Below are 18973 nucleotides of genomic sequence, written 5' to 3'. Positions count from 1 at the left end.
CTTCCCCTTTCTGAGCAACATGTCCTTTTCTGCTTTAGGCACCCCCTGCCCACTTGATTTCTTCATGTTTGCCCCTTTTTCAAAAGGTAATATCAATCACTTCAGCTTTTTGATTGGCCAGTTCCACTTCCAAAAATTAATTTGTTTATGTAAACGTTTTAAGTGGTTTCTGATGATGTAATAGAAGAAATTACGGAGACAGGCAAGCAGAAGGGATGGTCTTTGAGAGGGCTGTGGAAACCCTGAAACCATACTGATTCCGAGGTCTTTCTTAGGGAAGTCTATTCATAGGAGGAGGTCAGAAAGGAATCATCCAATCCAATTCTCCAATTTCTATTTAATTTTATTTTATTAGAGACAGGGTCTTACTCGGTTGCTGAGGCTGGATTGCAGTGATATGATCGTAGCCTATGGCAGCCTGCAGCCTTGAACCCCTGTGCTCAAATGACCCTCTCACCTCAGCCTTCCTAGTAGCTAGGACTATGAGCACATGCCACCATACCCTGCTTTGCCTTTTTTTTTTTTTCTCATAGAGACAGGGTTTGCTATGTTGACCAGGCTCCGAACTTTCAATAAGGAAGATAAGATCCAGAAACATAAAATAGTTTACAGAAGTCACACAGCTGTTTTTAACAGAGCCAACATACTAAATCCACTTTTACCTTATAGGTCATTTATTTCTCTGCTTCCTTGAAATCGTAAAGCAACCACCCAAAAAATTATATAAAGAACTGTATTTTGGCCGGGCGCGGTGGCTCACGCTTGTAATCCCAGCACTTTGGGAGGCCGAGGCGGGCGGATCACAAGGTCAGGAGATCGAGACCACGGTGAAACCTCGTCTCTACTAAAAATACAAAAAATTAGCCGGGCGCGGTTGTGGGCGCCTGTAGTCCCAGCTACTCGGGAGGCTGAGGCAGGAGAATGGCGGGAACCCGGGAGGCGGAGCTTGCAGTGAGCTGAGATCCGGCCACTGCACTCCAGCCTGGGCGACAGAGCGAAACTCCATCTCAAAAAAAAAAAAAAAAAAAAAAAAAGAACTGTATTTTAAAATTCAATTTTATAAGTAATAACTTGGCTTATATGCATTGAAAAAGAGTGGAAGGGTGTACCCTAAAATGTTAATAGGACATTAGCTCAAATAGAAGAAATAACTCTTAAACTAAAAATAGAAATAACTCTTAAACGAGAGTTATTAAGAGTTAAGAAATAACTCTTAAACCAGTAAATATAAAGTATTTGACACTTATATTTATACATTTGCTCACTCATTCATTTGTTTTTTTTTTTACTTTAAAGACCTGAGATGGATAATTGGATAAAATTGCCTGGATGTCAGAATATTACTAGTACCAAATGCAACTTTTCTTCGCTCAAGCTGAACGTTTATGAAGAAATTAAATTGCGTATAAGAGCAGAAAAAGAAAACACTTCTTCATGGTATGAGGTTGACTCATTTATACCATTTCGCAAAGGTAAGAAAAAGTTGCTAGCTGAATTATATTCTTTAGTAAATATCGCCAGAGCAGTTCACTTTCCAAGCCATTCATTTGCATGATGCAAAATCTAACATCTTTTAAAAAGAACAAAAATTCCCTTAAACCTGTATCTTCTTCCTGCTATGGCTCTATTTTTCCTGCTTTCCCTGTAGTAGTGGTTCTCAAAGAGTGGTCCTCAAGGCCCTTTCAGGGGGCCGTAAAGACAAAGCTATATTTATGAAAAATCTAAGACTTACTTGCCCTTTTTATTTTGGTTCTTTCTTGTATTCACAGTGGAGTTTTCCAGAGGAGGCTGTTTGATGTGTGATGTGGTGGTATGGTCACTGATTAACATAGAACTCAATGTGAAATTTATCTGCCTTCTTTATTAATCCCAACATTCAAAAGATTTGGAAAAAAATGTAAAACAGCACCACTCTGAAGTTTTATGTTCCTTGTGGCAAATGTTTGTTACCATAAAATAGGTTTATCATTGTTATTTCTTTTTCCTTTTTTTTTTTTTTTTTTTTGAGACAGAGTTTTGCTCTTGTTGCCCAGGCTGGAGTGCAATGGCACGATCTTGGCTCACTACAGCCTCTGCCTCCTGGGTTCAAGTGACTCTCGCGCCTCAGCCTCCCAAGTAGCTGGGATTACAGGCATGTGCCACCATGCCCGGCTAATTTTGTATTTTTAGTAGAGACAAGGTTTCTCCATGTTGGTCAGGCTGACCTCGAACTCCCAACCTCAGGCGATCTGCCCACCTCAGCCTCCCAAAGTGCTGGGATTGCAGGCGTGAGAAACCACGCCCAGTCCATTGTTATTTCTTAATGGATTAATTAGTTAAAATGGATTGAAAACTTTACCAGTTTTAATGTTTAATATGCTAATATAAAAAGATACAGCCCACATAAATAACGGCTGTTTTGGATTCTCAGTAATTCCTTTAAGAATGTAAAGGAGCCGAGTGTAGTGGCTCACACCTGTAATTCCAACACTTTGGGAGGCTGAGGTGGGAGGATCACTTGAGGCCAGAAGTTAAAGACCAACCTAGGCAACATAGTGAGACCCCATCTCTACAAAAAATATATAAAAATTAACCAGGCATGGTGGTGCACAGCTGTAGTCCCAGTTATTCAGGAAGCTGAAGAGGGAGGATCACTTGAGCCTGGGAGATCAAGGTTGCAGTGAGCCGTGTTTGTGCCACTGCACTCCAGCCTAAGCAACAGAGCTAGACCATATCTCAAAAAAAGATGAGGATCTTGAGACCAAAAGGCTTGAGAACCACTGCCTTTTACCAAGAATGATCTGTACTCCGTTTCTATACTACTTACCTTCCCATTCCCTCTCAGTCCACTCCATTCAAACGCTGTTCCTCATCACTATTAAAACCACTCTTTTCGGCCGGGCGCGGTGGCTCACGCCTGAAATCCCAGCACTTGGGGAGGCCGAGGCGGGCGGATCACAAAGTCAGGAGATCAAGACCATTCTGGCTAACACAGTGAAACCGTCTCTACTAAAAATACAAAAATAAATGAAAAAAACTAACCGGGCTTGGTGGTGGATGCCTGTAGTCCCAGCTACTCGGGAGGCTGAGGCAGAAGAATGGCATGAACCCGGGAGGCGGAGCTTGCAGTGAGCTGAGATCGTGCCACTGCACTCCAGCTTGGGCAACAGAGCAAGACTCCATCTCAAAAAAAAAAAAAAAAACAAAAAAAAACACTGTTCTCAAGGTCACAGCAGCCTCCACAATACCAAGCAAATTCCCAGTCCTCTTCTGGCTTCATCCCTCAGTAGCACAGATGTGGTCATCACTCAGTTTTCCCTTTACTGGATCTCTAGGGCACTGCTCTTTCTTGGTTCTCCTCCTGCTCATTGATTGCTTCATCTTCCTGACTTTTCAGTGTTAGACTGCTGCTGGGCTCAGTCATTGAACCTCTTCTCTTTCTGTATCACTCCACTGGTGATCTTACAGCTTTCTGTGCTATCTGTGTGCTCTTAACTCCCAGAAGTGGCAGGCACATAGTAAGTGCTCAGAATTATTTGTCGAATGAAGGTTTTGGCGTTATATTAATAAAGTTCCAAAGTAACTGTTTTGATTTTTTTTTTGCAGCTCAAATTGGTCCTCCAGAAGTACATTTAGAAGCTGAAGATAAGGCAATAGTGATATACATCTCTCCTCCTGGAACAGAAGATAGTGTCATGTGGGCTTTGGATCGTTCAAGCTTTACATATAGCTTAGTTATCTGGAAAAACTCTTCAAGTGTAGAAGTAAGCATTGTTTTTACCTTTGTTTAATCGATGTGAGAGAAAAATTAGGTGAATTAATCCTAAAATTTGACTTTATACTTTTTTAAAGAAGCAACTTATATTTTTATTAAAATTAGGTGAATTAATCCTAAAATTTGACTTTATACTTTTTTAAAGAAGTAACTTATATTTTTATTATAGGAAAGGATTGTAAATATTTATTCCAGACATAAAATTTCTAAACTCTCACCAGAGACGACTTATTGTTTAAAAGTTAAAGCAGCACTACTTACGTCACGGAAAATTGGTGTCTATAGTCCAGTGCATTGTATAAAGACCACAGGTAAGGAAGGTGTTTTGTTTTCGTTTCAATAAGTATATATACAAATTGTCAATTTTGGCATCTTTCCCATATTGCTGAAGTTTACATGATAGGTTGATACATGTTTAAAACATTGTAACATTTACATAAGCAAAATAAATGTTATTTGGGATTTTTGTCTCAAATAGTAATGAAAATTAATTCTACTTAAAAGTTCAGGCTGGGCGTAGTGGCCCACGCCTGTAATCCCAACACTTTGGGAGACTGAGGTAGACAGATCACTTGAAGCCAGAAGTTCGAGAACAGCCTGACCAACATGGGAAAACCCCATGTCTACTAAAAATAAAAAATTAGCTGGGCGTGATGGCATCCGCCTGTTGTCGTAGCTACTTGGAGGCTGAGGCACAAGAATCCCTTGAACCTGGGAGGTGGAAGTTACAGTGAGCCAAAATCACACCATTGCACTCCAGTGGGGAGCAAGTCGGACAAAGAGTAAGACTCCTTCTTAGAAAAAAAAAAGTTCAAATATTTTGTAATGACAAAACTTTTCATTTGTTCAGAATCCACATAAAGCGGGAGGTAGCTGAATATGAGTTCTGCAAATGGGAAGAAAAGGAGGGGAAGTAGTTGCTGGTAGACAAGTTATTCTTCCAGCAAGCATACCTTTGTACGTGGGATGTTAAAATAGGAAAGCATCCTGATATATTTAGTCAGTAACATCTTTCCAATAATTAAGGTCAGGGACAGGAGCTGGGATTTGTTTATTTTAATTGTAAATTTCATCTGCTTTATTTTTTTAATCAAACATTACAGAAGGGTTTAAAGTGAAGTCTTTTCCCCCTCCCTTCTTATCCCCAATTCCACTCACCAGAGGTAAGCATTGCTTGGCAGTTTGTGTATATCCTTTCACAACTTTTTTTCAGGGCTTATGTAAGCATATATACAGACCCATAGTTTCTTGGGTTTTGTTTTTTAAATTACAAAATAAAATCTTACTAGTTGTACTTTACAGCTTGCTTACTTAACCCAGTTTGTTGGGGATATCATTCTATATCAGTCAATACAGATCTGTTACATTCTTCATTTGATCTTAGCCATCTGTTGCATTCTTTTTTTTTCTTTTTTTTTTTTTTTTGAGACAGGGTCTCACTCTGTTGCTCAGACTGGAGTGCAGTGGCTCAATCTCGGCTCACTGCAACCTCTGCCTCCCAGGTTCACGCGATTCTTCTGCCTCAGCCTCCCGAGTAGCTGGGGTGTGCCATCATGCCCGGCTACTTTTTGTATTTTTAGTAGAAACGAGGTTTCACCATGTTGACCAGGCGGGTCTTGAACTCCTGACCTCAGGTAATCCATCCACCTCAGCCTCCCAAATTGCTGGGATTACAGGCGTGAGCCACTGCGCCTGGCCTGTCGTCTTTCAAATGGCTGCATAGTATTACACAGTGTGAATACAAACCGTCCTTAACTATTACCTTATAATGATAAAATGTGAGCCTTTATCTTCTTGCCAGTTATCTCACTTGAGTAAAAATGTATGCTTTTTTTTAATCTGTTCTTTGGCTTCTAGTTGAAAATGAACTACCTCCACCAGAAAATATAGAAGTCATTGTTCAAAATCAGAACTATGTTCTTAAGTGGGATTATACGTATGCAAACATGACCTTTCAAGTTCAGTGGCTCCAGTAAGTTCTATTCTATAAATTTCCTTTTGCCCAGTTTGTTTTGATTATGCTTCTTTTCACTCTGCTTCAGTCACCAACCAGGTCCTTGCACACAGAATGACCAACTGGGAGGTGGGTACGATATATTGGAAACATGAGGAATCTCATTTCTAACCCCAGTTCAGCCAGTAACTGACTGGATGACACTGAGCTAATCGCTTAACCTCCATGGGCCTCAATTTCTTCACTTGTAAAATAGATGGATTCTAATATCTGGGGTTCTTACTGGCTTAAGAAAAAAAAAAATGTGATTAGTTGCATGTGTTATTTCCACAATCTGGAACACTTGACCCTTGACCCTGATGTTTTTCTTAAGAACTCTCTTCTTCCATGAGTCCTTAAAATGATCTCAGTCCACTCACTTGTTCAATCCAAAAAATTAGCCTTCCTCATTTCTTTATTACTTCAGTGGTTTTGACAAAATTTTGTGGTAGTTACTTCAGTGGGAAAGAAAGTTGGAAAGAACTGTGTTCTATGTGGTTGAGCAGAGGCTAGCTAAACACGGATGAAGTCTAGGCACTGCATAAATGAAAGAGAACTGGCCTGGTGCAGTGGCGCATGCCTATAGTCCCAGCTACTCAGTGGGCTGAGGCAGGAGGATTACTTGAGACCAGGAATTGAGGCTGCAGTGTGCTATGATCACACCTGCAAGTAGCCGCTGCACTGCAGCCTGGGCAACATAGTGAGACCCCCATCTCTAAACATTAAAATTTTAACAAAACTGATAAAAGAGAACTGCATGTAGTTTATACTGATTGGAAAATTGTAGGAGATGAATAGAGAGAAAAAAGAGAAGAGGAAAATTAAGTAGAAGGAAAAGTGGGTTATGGGGAGAAAAGAAATGGAAAGAAAGATATACATTGGTGGCAGAGGAGTAGAGAGCAAAGGCAAGTATAGCTAAGACAGGAAAGGAAAAGTCAGAAGAAACTAGAAAGAAACAGAAAAAATGAGGGAGAAGGGAAGTGTTAGTACTGCTATGATCAATTTCTCTCTGTCTTTTAGTGTTCATTTTGAACCAAGGGTGACCAGTAGAATGGAAATGCATTTATGTGCATATGTGCCCCACAGTGCATATATAACCTCACAAACCAATTAGCAGACTGTTCAGTAATCTTTTGTGTATACCTAACTTTCAGAAGTGAATAAATAATAGGGTCACCAAATAGATAATGAGCGGTATTTCTGATGGCTGATCTCTAAGCTGCTTTGGGGCACTTAGCATATTGTACAAAGCACTGAAGAAATGGAAAGAGTCAACAGAATAACACACGGTTCTAGAAATCGAAAGCAGTTAGCGGACATTGCAAAGTGTTGTATGGTTTCAGACTAAAGAGTGGTATACAAATTATAAGGGTTGCAGAAATTGAAAATGTAAAGGTGAATAGGGGCTGAAGAGACCAAAGAAGCCATAAGAAAAGAGATGAGGTAGGAACAAGGCCTTGATTGTTAATTCCGATTTTTTTCAAATAGACAAGTATTAGATGTTTTCTGTTTCTGTAACAAATTACCACAGACTTAGCAACTTAAACAGCTATTTATTGTCTCAAAGTTTCTGTGACTCAGGAGTCCAAGCGTGGCTTAGCTGGGTCTTCTGCTAAGCAGTCAAGGAGTCAAGGAGTCAGTCAGTCATACAAGACTCGGGGGCTGCTCCCAAGCTCACATGTTGTTGGCAGAATTTATTTCTAGAACTCATAGTGGCTCACTTCGTAAGAGACTATCAGGGAGGGAGAGTCTGACCTCTAGATCCTTTTTTTTTTTTTTTTTTTTGAGAGGGAGTCTCACCTTGTCGCCCAGACTGGAATGCAGGGGCACAATCTCAGCTCCCTGCAACCTCCGCCTCCTGGGTTCAAGTGATTCTTCTGTCTGCCTCAGCCTCCCGAGTAGCTGGGACTACAGGTGTGCGCCACCACACCCAGCTAATTTTTGTAGTTTTAGTAGAAACGGGGTTTTACCATGTTGTCCAGGGTGGTCTCGAACTCCTGACTTCAGGTGATCCACCCGCCTCAGCCCCCCAAAATTCTGGGATTACAGGCATGAGGCACCGCGCTCAGCCAGTTTTTTTGTATCTTTAGTAGTGACAGGGTTTCTCTATGTTGGCCAGGCTGTTTGAAAACTCCTGGCCTCAGAATGGCGGGAACCCGGGAGGCGGAGCTTGCAGTGAGCTGAGATCCGGCCACTGCACTCCAGCCTGGGCGACAGAGGGAGACTCCGTCTCAGAAAAAAAAAAAAAAAAAAGAAAACTCCTGGCCTCGAGTGATCCGCCCACCTCAGCCTCCCAAAGTGCCGGGATCAGAGGTGTGAGCCGCCGCGCCCACCTCAGCCTCCCAAAGTGCTGGGATCAGAGGTATGAGCCGCCGCGCCTGGCTAAATCCTCTTTGAAGGGGCTCATCTCATTAGGTCAGGCCCACCCAGAATAGTCTCTCGTTTGATTCAACTGATTTGGGACCTGAATTACATCTGTGAAATGGCTTTTCTTCTGCCACTCGATGTAACCTCATTATGAGAGGAGGGCCTCCATCGTATTTACAGGTCCTGCCCACAGTCAAGAGGAGGGGATTATACAGGATGTGTACACCAGGGGGCAGGAATCTTGGGGGCCATCTCGGAATTTTGCCTTCTTCAGTGGGAAGGATGTCCTTCTAGAGTAGCAGAACATTTGGACACCAGGTTGCAATGGGAAGAAAGCTGAATAAGTAGAATGGGACAAGATTAGGGTCAACCTCAGGTTGTCCTGCAGGCTTTTGGGGATTTTGTGTTGGGGTGATGGGTAACCTGCGCTCTGGATTTGAGGAAGGTGTGCATGGCAATGTGGTATATGGGAGAGTGGACTAAGAAGAAGACACTAGAGAGAGACAAGGAAACCAGTCAGGAGGCTGTTAGAGTTCTGGGCTTGAACTGAGGTGCTTTTAGCTCCTGGTTCCTGGGCAAGTTACTGAACCTCTTTAGTCTCGTACTTATACTTGCTCTCATAACCCTGCAGTGTGTCTCTATTTTGGTACTTATCCTCTGGTATGCTGGCGCATGTTTAGCAACTGGCTTTCCAGAAAGAAAAAGTCCTATTTTGTAGTGTTTGCTGATTTTCGTGATATAAATATTCCCACCATGGCCACTTTCAAGCCACCAGCCTGATGTCCCTGAACATGGAGTTGGGAAGATATGCACAGTAGCACACCACTGTCGTATAGCTACAATAGATAAAGATAGCCCCAAGAGCTTAGACAATAAAATGTAGTAAAATAGTTAGGACAAGATGAATTTATTTATCACCTCTGTCTTTAAAACAATTTTGATTTGCAAATTTTTATAACTTAATTTTTAATAATGGTTTTTGTTTAAAAACCAGTTTGCACTTTGGGAGGCCGAGGTAGGTGGATCACCTGAGGTCAGGAGTTCGAGACCAGCCTGGCCAACATGGCGAAACCCCGTCTCTACTAAAAATACAAAAATTAGGCAGGTCTGGTGGTGTGTGCCTGTAATCCCAGCTACTCAGGGGGACAGAGGCAGGAGAATTGCTTGAACCCAGGAGGCGGAGGTTGCAGTGAGCCAAGATCCTACCACTCCACTCCAGCCTGGGTGACAGAGCGAGACTCGGTCTCAAAAAAAAAAAAAAAAAAAAAACCAGCTTGCAGCATTCCTGGAAATTCTAACTAACAGATGTTCTTGCACATTGACATAAGCCACCTGCAGCAGAGCACAGCGTGATCATAGTGTGGAACAATGTTTGGCTTTCTTTTATGTTAGATGCATATCTCCACCATTGTTTGTGAGTTTCCTGAGGGTGGCTACTATTTATTTCTGTAACCTGAGCCCCCAACACAGTGTCTGGCATATTGTACATACTTAATAAATATCTATTGAATTAATCTGTGGTTGAGTTTAAAAATTGTTTGTCTTAAAAGTGCCTTTTTAAAAAGGAATCCTGGAAACCATTTGTATAAATGGAAACAAATACCTGACTGCGAAAATGTCACAACTACCCAGTGTGTCTTTCCTCAAAACACTTTCCAAAAAGGAATTTACCTTCTCCGCGTACAAGCATCTGATGGAAATAACACGTCTTTTTGGTCTGAAGAGATAAAGTTTGATACTGAAATACAAGGTAAGGCAGTAGTTTTTACTGGAGATTGTAATTCTCTGATTTGGTACAAGTTCTTAAAATTGTTTTTCTAATTGAACATTATTTCTTTACAAATTTTTCTAGCTTCCCTGCTTCCTCCAGTCTTTAACATTAGATCCCTTAGTGATTCATTACATATCTCTATCGGTGCTCCAAAATGGTCTGAAAACAAGCCTGTGATCCAGGATTATCCACTGATTTATGAAATTCTTTTTTGGGAAAACACTTCAAAGGCTGAGGTAAAAAGACTATAGTATAATTTTGTAGCTTAGAGTTATAACTGTGATTTAGGTAAATAAAGCTTGAATTTAAAATTTGGGGGAAATTTTTAAACTTTTATGTGGGCTGAGTGCAGTGGCCTGTAATCCCAGCACTTCAGGAGGCCGAGGCGAGAGGATCACTTGAGCCCAAGGGTTTGAGACCAGCCTGGGCAAAATAGGGAGAGACCCTGTCTCAAATAAAAATTTTTAAAAATTAGCCTGGTGTGATGGCGTGCACCTAATATTCCCAGCTACTTGGGGTGGGAGGATTGCTTGAGCTTCAGAGGTCAAGCTTGCAATGAGCCATGATCATGCCACTGCACTCCAGCCTGGGTGACAGAGTGACTGACAGCCTGTCTTAAAAAAAAAAAAAAAAAGGCCAGGCGCGGTAGCTCATGCCTGTAATCCCAGCACTTTGGGAGGCTGAGGCGGGCGGATCACGAGGTCAGGGGATCGAGACCATCCTGGCTAACACGTGAAACCCCATCTCTACTAAAAATGCAAAAAATTAGCTGGGCATGGCGGCGGGCGCCTGTAGTCCCAGCTGCTTGGGAGGCTAAGGCAGAGCTTGCAGTGAGCCGAGATCGCGCCACTGCACTGCAGCCTGGGCAACTGAGCAAGACTCCATCTCAAAAAAAAAATAAGGAGTGATTAACTCAGATATTTACAGAATGAAGAACATGAGCATTTTTCATGTTTTGTACTATAGAGTTATGGGTGGCTACATCTGGGCCCAGTTTACTTTTAAAATACAGATTCCTGAGCCTGTTGTTACTGAATCATTATCTCTGGGGATGGAGCTCATGAATTTGCATTTTTTTAACATGATTCCTATGTATTCATCTAAACCCAGGTTTCTTAGCACTACTGACGTTTGGACTGGATAGTTCCTTGCGGGGGGGGGCGGGGCTGACCTGTGCAGTGCAAGATGCCTGGCAGCATTCTGGCTTCTGCCTACTAGATGCCAGTAGTGTTCCTTCCTAGTTGTGACAACCAAAAATATCTCCAAATATTGTCAGATGTCCTCTGGTGGCTCCTCCAAGGGGACAAAAATTGATTCTCATGGGACAAAAGAATTGATAGTACAGTTGTTTTTATTCCTCCAAAACCGTTGGAAAACATTCTTCCAAAGTTCAGCTTTGCCCAACAAAATGTTATTCCTTAGTCTTTAATTTTATGATGGGGGAAGGATTAGAAAAAAATTGCCCAAAAAGTAATGAAAAAAGGGTTGACAAACACTGGTCTAAACCCTAAAATTCAGGTACCACTGACAAAGATAATATACACCATCAGATAATATACGTGTTTCCCAGATCACTTCTTCCTTGTGGAGTGTTAGTCAAGGATCTACCTTTAAAACTCCTGTCCAGGCAGGCTGGTGAATTCTTTCACTTTGCTTCATTTTCTATTGGAAATCTAAGCAAATTCCATTGATTTGGCTGCTTCCCTTTTTCACTGTCTAACAACACTGTAACCATAGCATAATGTAGCCCATTGAGAATTATGGTCAGTTTTCAGATGTCTGTAGATCAGACAAACCTAAATTTCTATCTCACACTACTAAATTGTGTAACGTTACTCAAGGTGCTTTATCTCTTGGAGACTTTGCTTCCTCTTCTCTGAAGTGGTGGTAATCATAACAACTAAATTTTTCAAAAGGATGTTTATAAGGTTTAAAAGGAAGTAACAGATAGCAAATACCTAGCACATGGCTGGACAAGTAGTAGAGATTCAATAGATTGTAGTTGCCATCTTATCCTATACTGGATCATATATCAGTAATTATTATTATAGAAACTCTTATTGAATACTTATATGTAAGGTACTATGCTAAGTATTGCACATGAATTGTCTGAATCATTCTTCAAAACAACGCTGCCAAATGATGTGATTGGTTAAATTGCTGTTTGGCAAATACTTGGGATGGTGCCTTCATCCCGGCATCACCAGACTGTAGATGCTGGAGCCCGAGTAGATGTGCTGAGAGCAGAGGCCTTAAGTGTGCTTGCAGGGTTTGGCTTGGCTCTTGCGCTGCTCCTGTTTGCCAGGGAGAAAGCGTATTCCACATAGTCTCTGGTCCAAGGAGGATTAAAGGCTGTTGGAGCTGACCTAAACCCGATGTGATGCACAGCCTCCATGGGAGCTCCCCAGCCAGTCTGTAGACTTGCGAGTGAGAAACTACATAATCATGTTGTGAGCCACTGAATGTTAAGGCAGTTTTGTTATATCTTTTTTTTTTTTTTTTTTTTTTTTTTTGAGACAGGGTCTCATTCTGTCACCCAGGCTGGAGTGCACTCATGTGATGTCAGCTCACTGCAGCCTCGACTTCCTGGGCTTAAGCGATTCTCCCACCTCAGCTTCCCAAGTAGCTGGGACTACAGGCACATGCCACCATGCCCAGCTAATTTTTTTGTATTTTTGCTGGAGATGGGGTTTTACCATGTTGCCCAGGCTTTGTTTGTTTGTTTGTTTGTTTGTTTGTTTTGGAAATAGGGATTTCCTCAACCTCCCAAGTAACAGAGACTACAGGCTCACACCACCATGCCTGGCTAATTTTTTTGAAATTTCTTGTAGAGACAGAGTCTTGCTATGTTGTCCAGGCTAGTCTTGAACTCCTGGGCTTCAGTGATCCTCCTGCTTGGCCTCCCAGAGTGCTGGGATTACAGGTGTGAGCCACAGGCTTGTTAGACATTATTCTGGCAATAGCTGACTAATACAGATAGGAGCAATAACTGTCCCAATTTTACAGGTCAGGGAATCAGGCAGAGAGAAATTAAATAACGATTGCAAGACCACACAGCTGTAAGTGATACCTCTTCATGAGGCAGTTTGAGGCCCAAACCCGTACTCTTAACCATTCTGTCACTAATCAGAGGTAATACAATGGCAATTACCCCAGACTTGGCATGTACTTATAAATCAATTAGAATTCTCTTAGGAATAGATCATATGCTTTTTGGCAGCAGCATTTTTAACTTTCTGATTTGGATATAGTGGTTTGTCTAAAACAAATTTATATTTCTTACACATATACCCTGTAATCCCAGTGCTTTGAGAGGCTGAGGTGGGTGGATCACTTGAGGCCAGGAGTTCAAGACCAGCCTGAACAACATGGTGAAACCCCATCTCTACCAAAAAAAAAAAAAAAAAAATAGGCGTGGTGGCATCTTTACCTGTAATCCCAACTACTCAGGAGGGTGAGGCAGGAGAATCACTTGAACCCAGGAGGCGGAGGTTGCAGTGAGCCCAGATTGCACCACTGCACTCTAGCCTGGGTGACAGAGCGAGACTGTCTAGAAAAAAAAACAAACACGTACCAACTACGTGGGAGAGGCCAATGTTAGACTGAACATAAAAGAATTGAGAAAGTACATATTCTCTGATTTCATGAGGTGACTAAATTTTATCAATGATTTAATTATATTTTCTAGAGAAAAATTATCAAGAAAAAAACTGATGTTACTATTCCTAATTTGAAACCACTGACTGTATATTGTGTGAAAGCCAGAGCACACAGCATGGATGAAAAGCTGAATAAAAGCAGTGTTTTTAGTGATGTTGTGTGTGAGGAAACAAAATCAGGTCAGAATCTTTTATTATCTCTTTTAAAAATGTGACTAGACAGAATAAAAGTAATTCTATACTGAACACTGAAAATTGTAAAACATTTTCTCTTTACTGCAAAAAATATATAGAATGTTTTCTTCTTGAACTACATAAATCAAAAGTAGACGTTCTAGAAAATATTTGTAAATGCATAACTCTCAAGTTGGTGTTGTTGGATGCTTTATATTTCATCCAGTAGCCCTATAATTAATTTCCTTAATTTATTGCTCTTTAACATTTAATAAGACTATTAGTTTAAAATTTTAATAATATCCTTAACATAATTATCATGTAGAAATCACTTAGTTCCATTTTGAATTTTTTTAATGTGGGAACTGGTTTAGTCTCATTTTCTATTTTAGTTTCTAGTGTTGACTGGTAGAGGCTTAGTCACAGAATATCTATTAAATTTTGCTAGTTGTATGACATACGTGTAAGTGCTGAAGGATACTTGCATGTTTGGCCTGTATGTCAATATTGTATTTCTCCCTGAGGATCTCTTCAGTTCCCACGCCAATCTTTAAATGTAAATGTCATTGTCTATGGTTGGTGTGGACTCAGTGCTACCAGAAATATTTTTAAGAGTATTATTTAATAGATTTTATATTTCCTTTCATATGGCTTGTCTTTCACACAGCTGTCAGCACTGTTAGGGCATTTGTATGTCAAAACATATAAATATCATGTATATCTTTTTAGGAAATACATCTAAAATTTGGCTTATAATTGGAATTTTTACTGTATTACTTGCTCTCCTGTTTGTCATTTATGCTGTGAAAGTCCTCTTGAGATGCATCAATTATGTCTTCTTTCCATCACTTAAACCTTCTTCCAATATAGATGAGGTATGTTACTTTCTTTATATTTTTTTTTGTCAACAGCTAGGAAATGAACAGGAAATGTGTTTGATTTCAACAGGATATATATAGGTTTTCTTGATATCCAGAAAATAATAGAGACTGATTTGGGTGTTTTCTTCAAAGTTTTAGCCAATTAACTTTAAAAACAGTAATTTAATATAAATAATAACATAGCATGGGATAGTAATGATTGTCCTTAATTTCATATTTTTCTGGCAATTCCTAGATTCACTGTGGCATTTGTTTTACCATTTAAAGCCTGTGATTCTTGGCCAGGCGTGGTGGCTCATGCCTGTAATCCCAGCACTTTGGGAAGTTGAGGCGGGTGGGTCACTTGAGGTCAGGAGTTTGAGACCAGCCGGCCAACATGGAGAAACCTTGTCTCTACTAAAAATATAAAATTAGCTGGGCGTGTTGGCACACACTTGTAATCCCAGCTAGTCGGGAGGCTGAGGCAGGAGGATCGCTTGAACCCAGGAGGTGGAGGTTGCAGTGAGCCGAGGTCGTGCCACTGCACTCCAGCCTGGGCGACAGAGCAAGACTCTGTCTCTAAATAAGTAAATAAATAAAGTCTGTGATGTAATTCTTTTCAGTGCAGACAGTCCCCAACTTACGCCGTTGGAATTATGTCCCGCATTTGTCAGGACATAATTCCATTGTAAGTTGGGAGCATCTGTATATATCCAGAAGACTGAAATATTCTATCAGTGTAGAAAGCATATTATATAGGTGAAATCACACAAAATGAAATAAAACATGAGACTTTTTTTTTATGACACATCACAGTTTTTTGTTTGGCACTTCTATGAAGTTAGCATATTAAATGAAAGCACTAAATGGTGAAGGCCTAAGCATAGAATCTGTTCCTGGGAAATGATGCACTCATCTAGGGTGGCTTTTATGAATTTGAGCGAGTCACTAAGGGCAGGTAAGCAAGTACCCTTGGCTGTAAACTACCCCGTAGAGGTGTGAGGAACAAAGGAGATAAACCTTAAGAGCCTTACCACTCTAAAAATGCTCAGTAAATATTAACAATTTTACTGTTACACCCCTGAGCACAAGAATGTCATTCTGTGTACTCTAATATCCATAGCTATTATTTAAAATAGACTTAAAACTAGTTACAATAGCTAATAATTTCTCACTTGTGCTTCTTTTGGATATCTATGGGTTAGATACAAACATTTTTATTATTTCAAAAAAAAAATGTCATGATCCCAGAGCCCTCCCACTCCTGTCCTTTCCCGTGTTCTTCCCCGCCTACCCCTGATGGCACGGTGTACCTTTCTTAGGTACTTTTCAAAGACTCCTACAAAAGGTACTAAGATAAGAGTGACCTCACTAATGATTTTAAACATTATAAGGCAATTAGTATGTTCTTAGGTGACTTTTTAATATGCAGACCAGAAGATAGGTTTTCTCAGTAATGGACATAAGAAACTAAAGCTATTATAACTAGAAAAGGAATTTTTATTATTTTAAATAATTGATTTCTACTCTTTCCCTTTTTTTTAATTAGTATTTCTCTGAACAGTCATTGAAGAATCTTCTGCTTTCAACTTCTGAGGAACAAATCGAAAAATGTCTTATAATTGAAAATATAAGCACAATTGCTACAGTAGAAGAAACTAATCAGACTAATGAAGATCATAAAAAATACAGTTCCCAAACTAGCCAAGATTCAGGAAATTATTCCAATGAAGATGAAAGTGAAAATAAAACAAGTGAAGAACTACAGCAGGACTTTATATGACCAGAAATGAACTCTGTCAAGTATAAGGTTTTTCTGCAGGAGTTACACTGGGATCCTGAGCTCCTTGCCTTCCTCTCAGTAACTACAAAGAGAACATTTCCCTGTTTCGGGGAAGAAAAAACATCTTCAGATCATAGGCCCTAAAAATACAGGCAAGCACTTTACTATTTAAAAATGAAATTACAGGCCCAGGCGCGGTGGCTCATGCCTGTATCCCAGCACTTTGGGAGGCCAAGGCAGGCAGATGATGAGGTCAAAAGATTGAGACCATCCTGGCCAACATGGTGAAACCCCATCTCTACTAAAAGTATAAAAATTAGCTGGGCATGGTGGCATGTGCCTGTAGTCTCAGCTACTCAGGAGACTGAGGCAGGAGAATCACTTGAACCCGGGAGGTGGAGGTTGCAGTGAGCCGAGATAGCGCCACTGCACTCCAGCCTGGCAACAAAGTGAGACTCTCTTTAAAAAAAAAAAAGAAAGAAAATAAAGAAAGTAATTATAAGAGTTGAGACAAACGTTTCCTACATTATTTTCCACGTGTAAAATCTTGAAAAAGCCTGTCATTGGACCTGCATTGGATGAGATGAGTCAGATCAAAACGATGGCCACCTGTCTCCCTCTTGCGAGCCTAAGTGCAACTGTGCTCGCTGTGCACTGTGGCTAAGGATGATGTGTGTGTTCCTGTCCGTCACTGATGCTGCTGGTTACTGCATGTGCCACACCTGTGTGTTCGCCATTCCTAACATTCTATTTCATTCTTCCTCTGGAGATATTTCAAACATTTGGTCTTTTAACACTGAGGTTAGGCCCTCAGGAAATTTATTTAGGAAAGTCTGAACACGTTATCACCTGGTTTTCTGGAAAGTAGCTTAGCCTAGAAAATAGCTGCAGATGCCAGAAAGATGATCCCTAAAAATGTTCAGGGACTTCTGTTCATTTATCCCAAGAACATTGGCTTCTACATCACAGTATCTACCCTTACGTGGTTTAGGATTAAAGCCAGGCAATTTTTTACTGCACAGTAAGACTTCTGATTCAAAACTTACTAGAACAATAGTTTCTGGCTGGAATTTGCAATCCCTGAAGTCATAGAAAATAAGTAACTATCTAATTAGAGAAATAATTGTTGTATTTTAAGATCTGAGAGTGCGTACAAGTTTTAATATACATGCCATGCCAGAAGATAGTGTATGCAAGAACTCTTGGGACCAGAAAATGGCCATGATGGGAGACTGACACAGAAGAAGAATGCTTCCATAGGAAAGAGGTCGCTGGCCTTGGTGCAAGAGGAAGAAGAATGTTCCACTGGGAGCCTGAGCGCCTCATCAGCTCTCAGTGATGAACCCACTCTGTTATGGGTGGTCTCTGTCACTTTGAGTACCAGGCTGGCTTCTCTGCACTGTCTAGCAGTATTCAGATACCCCTTCTGCTCAGCCTGCTTGGCCTTAAAATACAAATCATTGAACTGAGGGGGAAAAAATGTAACTAGGACGAAAAACCTAATTTAAGAAATCACATGATGCTTTCCAAAGGCATCTACAACTTATTTTTAAATTACTTGCTACTGGGGATTACCCATGGATATCCTTAATAGGCCGGAAGTCTGGGAATTCTGGTGGCCTCTAGGGCAGAGTTCTCAGAGCACCGTTCCGGCAAGGACCAGTGAAAGAGAAAAGAGACAAAGTTAGAGCGTTCTGGGAAGCGGCCATTGCTAAGGCCAGTCTGATTTAAGTAGTCATTTCTGCTGAAAAAACAGATCATCCTGTTGGAAGAAGAGGTTGAAGGCAGCTGCCCTCGGGAGGGCTGTGGTGCTCAGCACATCCTGGGCACGTAACGTGTCTGCAGACCACACCATGCGTGTCCCCGAACCTGCCACCTGGCTTCTGGAGTGGTTCAAGCAGAGCATAGTGAGCCATTGAGGAGACCCAGGAATCTCCTCTGAGACCCAGCTCTCTGCCGGAGAACCCCACACTGACACATTTTCATCTTTCAGACCAGAGGCTGTGTTTTTGAGACTGTCTCACTCTGTTGCCCAGGCTGGAGTGCAGTGGCTTGATCTCGGCTCACTGCAACCTCCGCCTCCCGGGTTCAAGTGATTCTCTGCCTCAGCCTCCCGAGTAGCTGGGATTACAGGTATCCACCAACATACCCCGTTAGTTTTTGTATTTTAGTAGAGATGGGGTTTCACCATGTTGGCCAGGCTGGTCTTGGACTCCTGACCTCGTGCTCCACCCACCTCGGCCTCCCAAAGTGCTGGGATTACGGGTGTGAGCCACCATGCATGGCTGGCCTGACCTTTGGAAAAGCCCTGTCACTTTGGAAGTTTGCGTCTTTGAAGAGGCGGTTGGAAACATATCCTGACTGCCTGCCACCATTGCTTATCAGACTACTGCAATTCAATGATCCTGCCCAGGACTTCTGGCCCTGGGTTCACCACTGGGAAAACGTGCTTCAGACTGGATAGCCTAAAAAGGAGTAATAATGCCCTTGTAGGTTGTGGAGAAGGGAAAATACGACACCAGTGAAATTGTTAGATCTCTAGGAATTTGGAGCACAGGGCTTTACGTTTTGAGACCATCTGTGGTTTTCAGTGAACAAGCACTGAGCACCAG

At 41.2% G+C, this 18973-nt stretch overlaps 1 protein-coding gene across 2 annotated transcripts in view; it reads left to right on the top strand.

The window, feature by feature from the left end:
• Positions 1-17903, top strand: part of IFNAR1 (interferon alpha and beta receptor subunit 1) — a 31002-nt gene extending 13099 nt beyond the window's left edge. For both annotated transcript variants that reach the window (XM_025379780.1, XM_025379779.1), the window contains exons 3-11: positions 1297-1472; positions 3586-3743; positions 3924-4065; positions 5612-5726; positions 9665-9864; positions 9967-10121; positions 13574-13724; positions 14448-14593; positions 16128-17903. In XM_025379780.1, the coding sequence (XP_025235565.1) occupies positions 1304-1472; positions 3586-3743; positions 3924-4065; positions 5612-5726; positions 9665-9864; positions 9967-10121; positions 13574-13724; positions 14448-14593; positions 16128-16361 (1470 nt within the window). In that variant the 5' untranslated portion in view covers positions 1297-1303 and the 3' untranslated portion in view covers positions 16362-17903. The remainder of the gene's footprint in view (positions 1-1296; positions 1473-3585; positions 3744-3923; positions 4066-5611; positions 5727-9664; positions 9865-9966; positions 10122-13573; positions 13725-14447; positions 14594-16127) is intronic.
• Positions 17904-18973: the final 1070 nt, after the last annotated feature.

Source organism: Theropithecus gelada, chromosome 3 (assembly GCF_003255815.1).
Source record: "Theropithecus gelada isolate Dixy chromosome 3, Tgel_1.0, whole genome shotgun sequence".
In the NCBI taxonomy this organism is placed as follows: domain Eukaryota; kingdom Metazoa; phylum Chordata; class Mammalia; order Primates; family Cercopithecidae; genus Theropithecus; species Theropithecus gelada.
The sequence above is the reverse complement of the archived record's forward strand: the minus strand, read 5'-3'. Positions and strand labels throughout refer to the sequence as shown.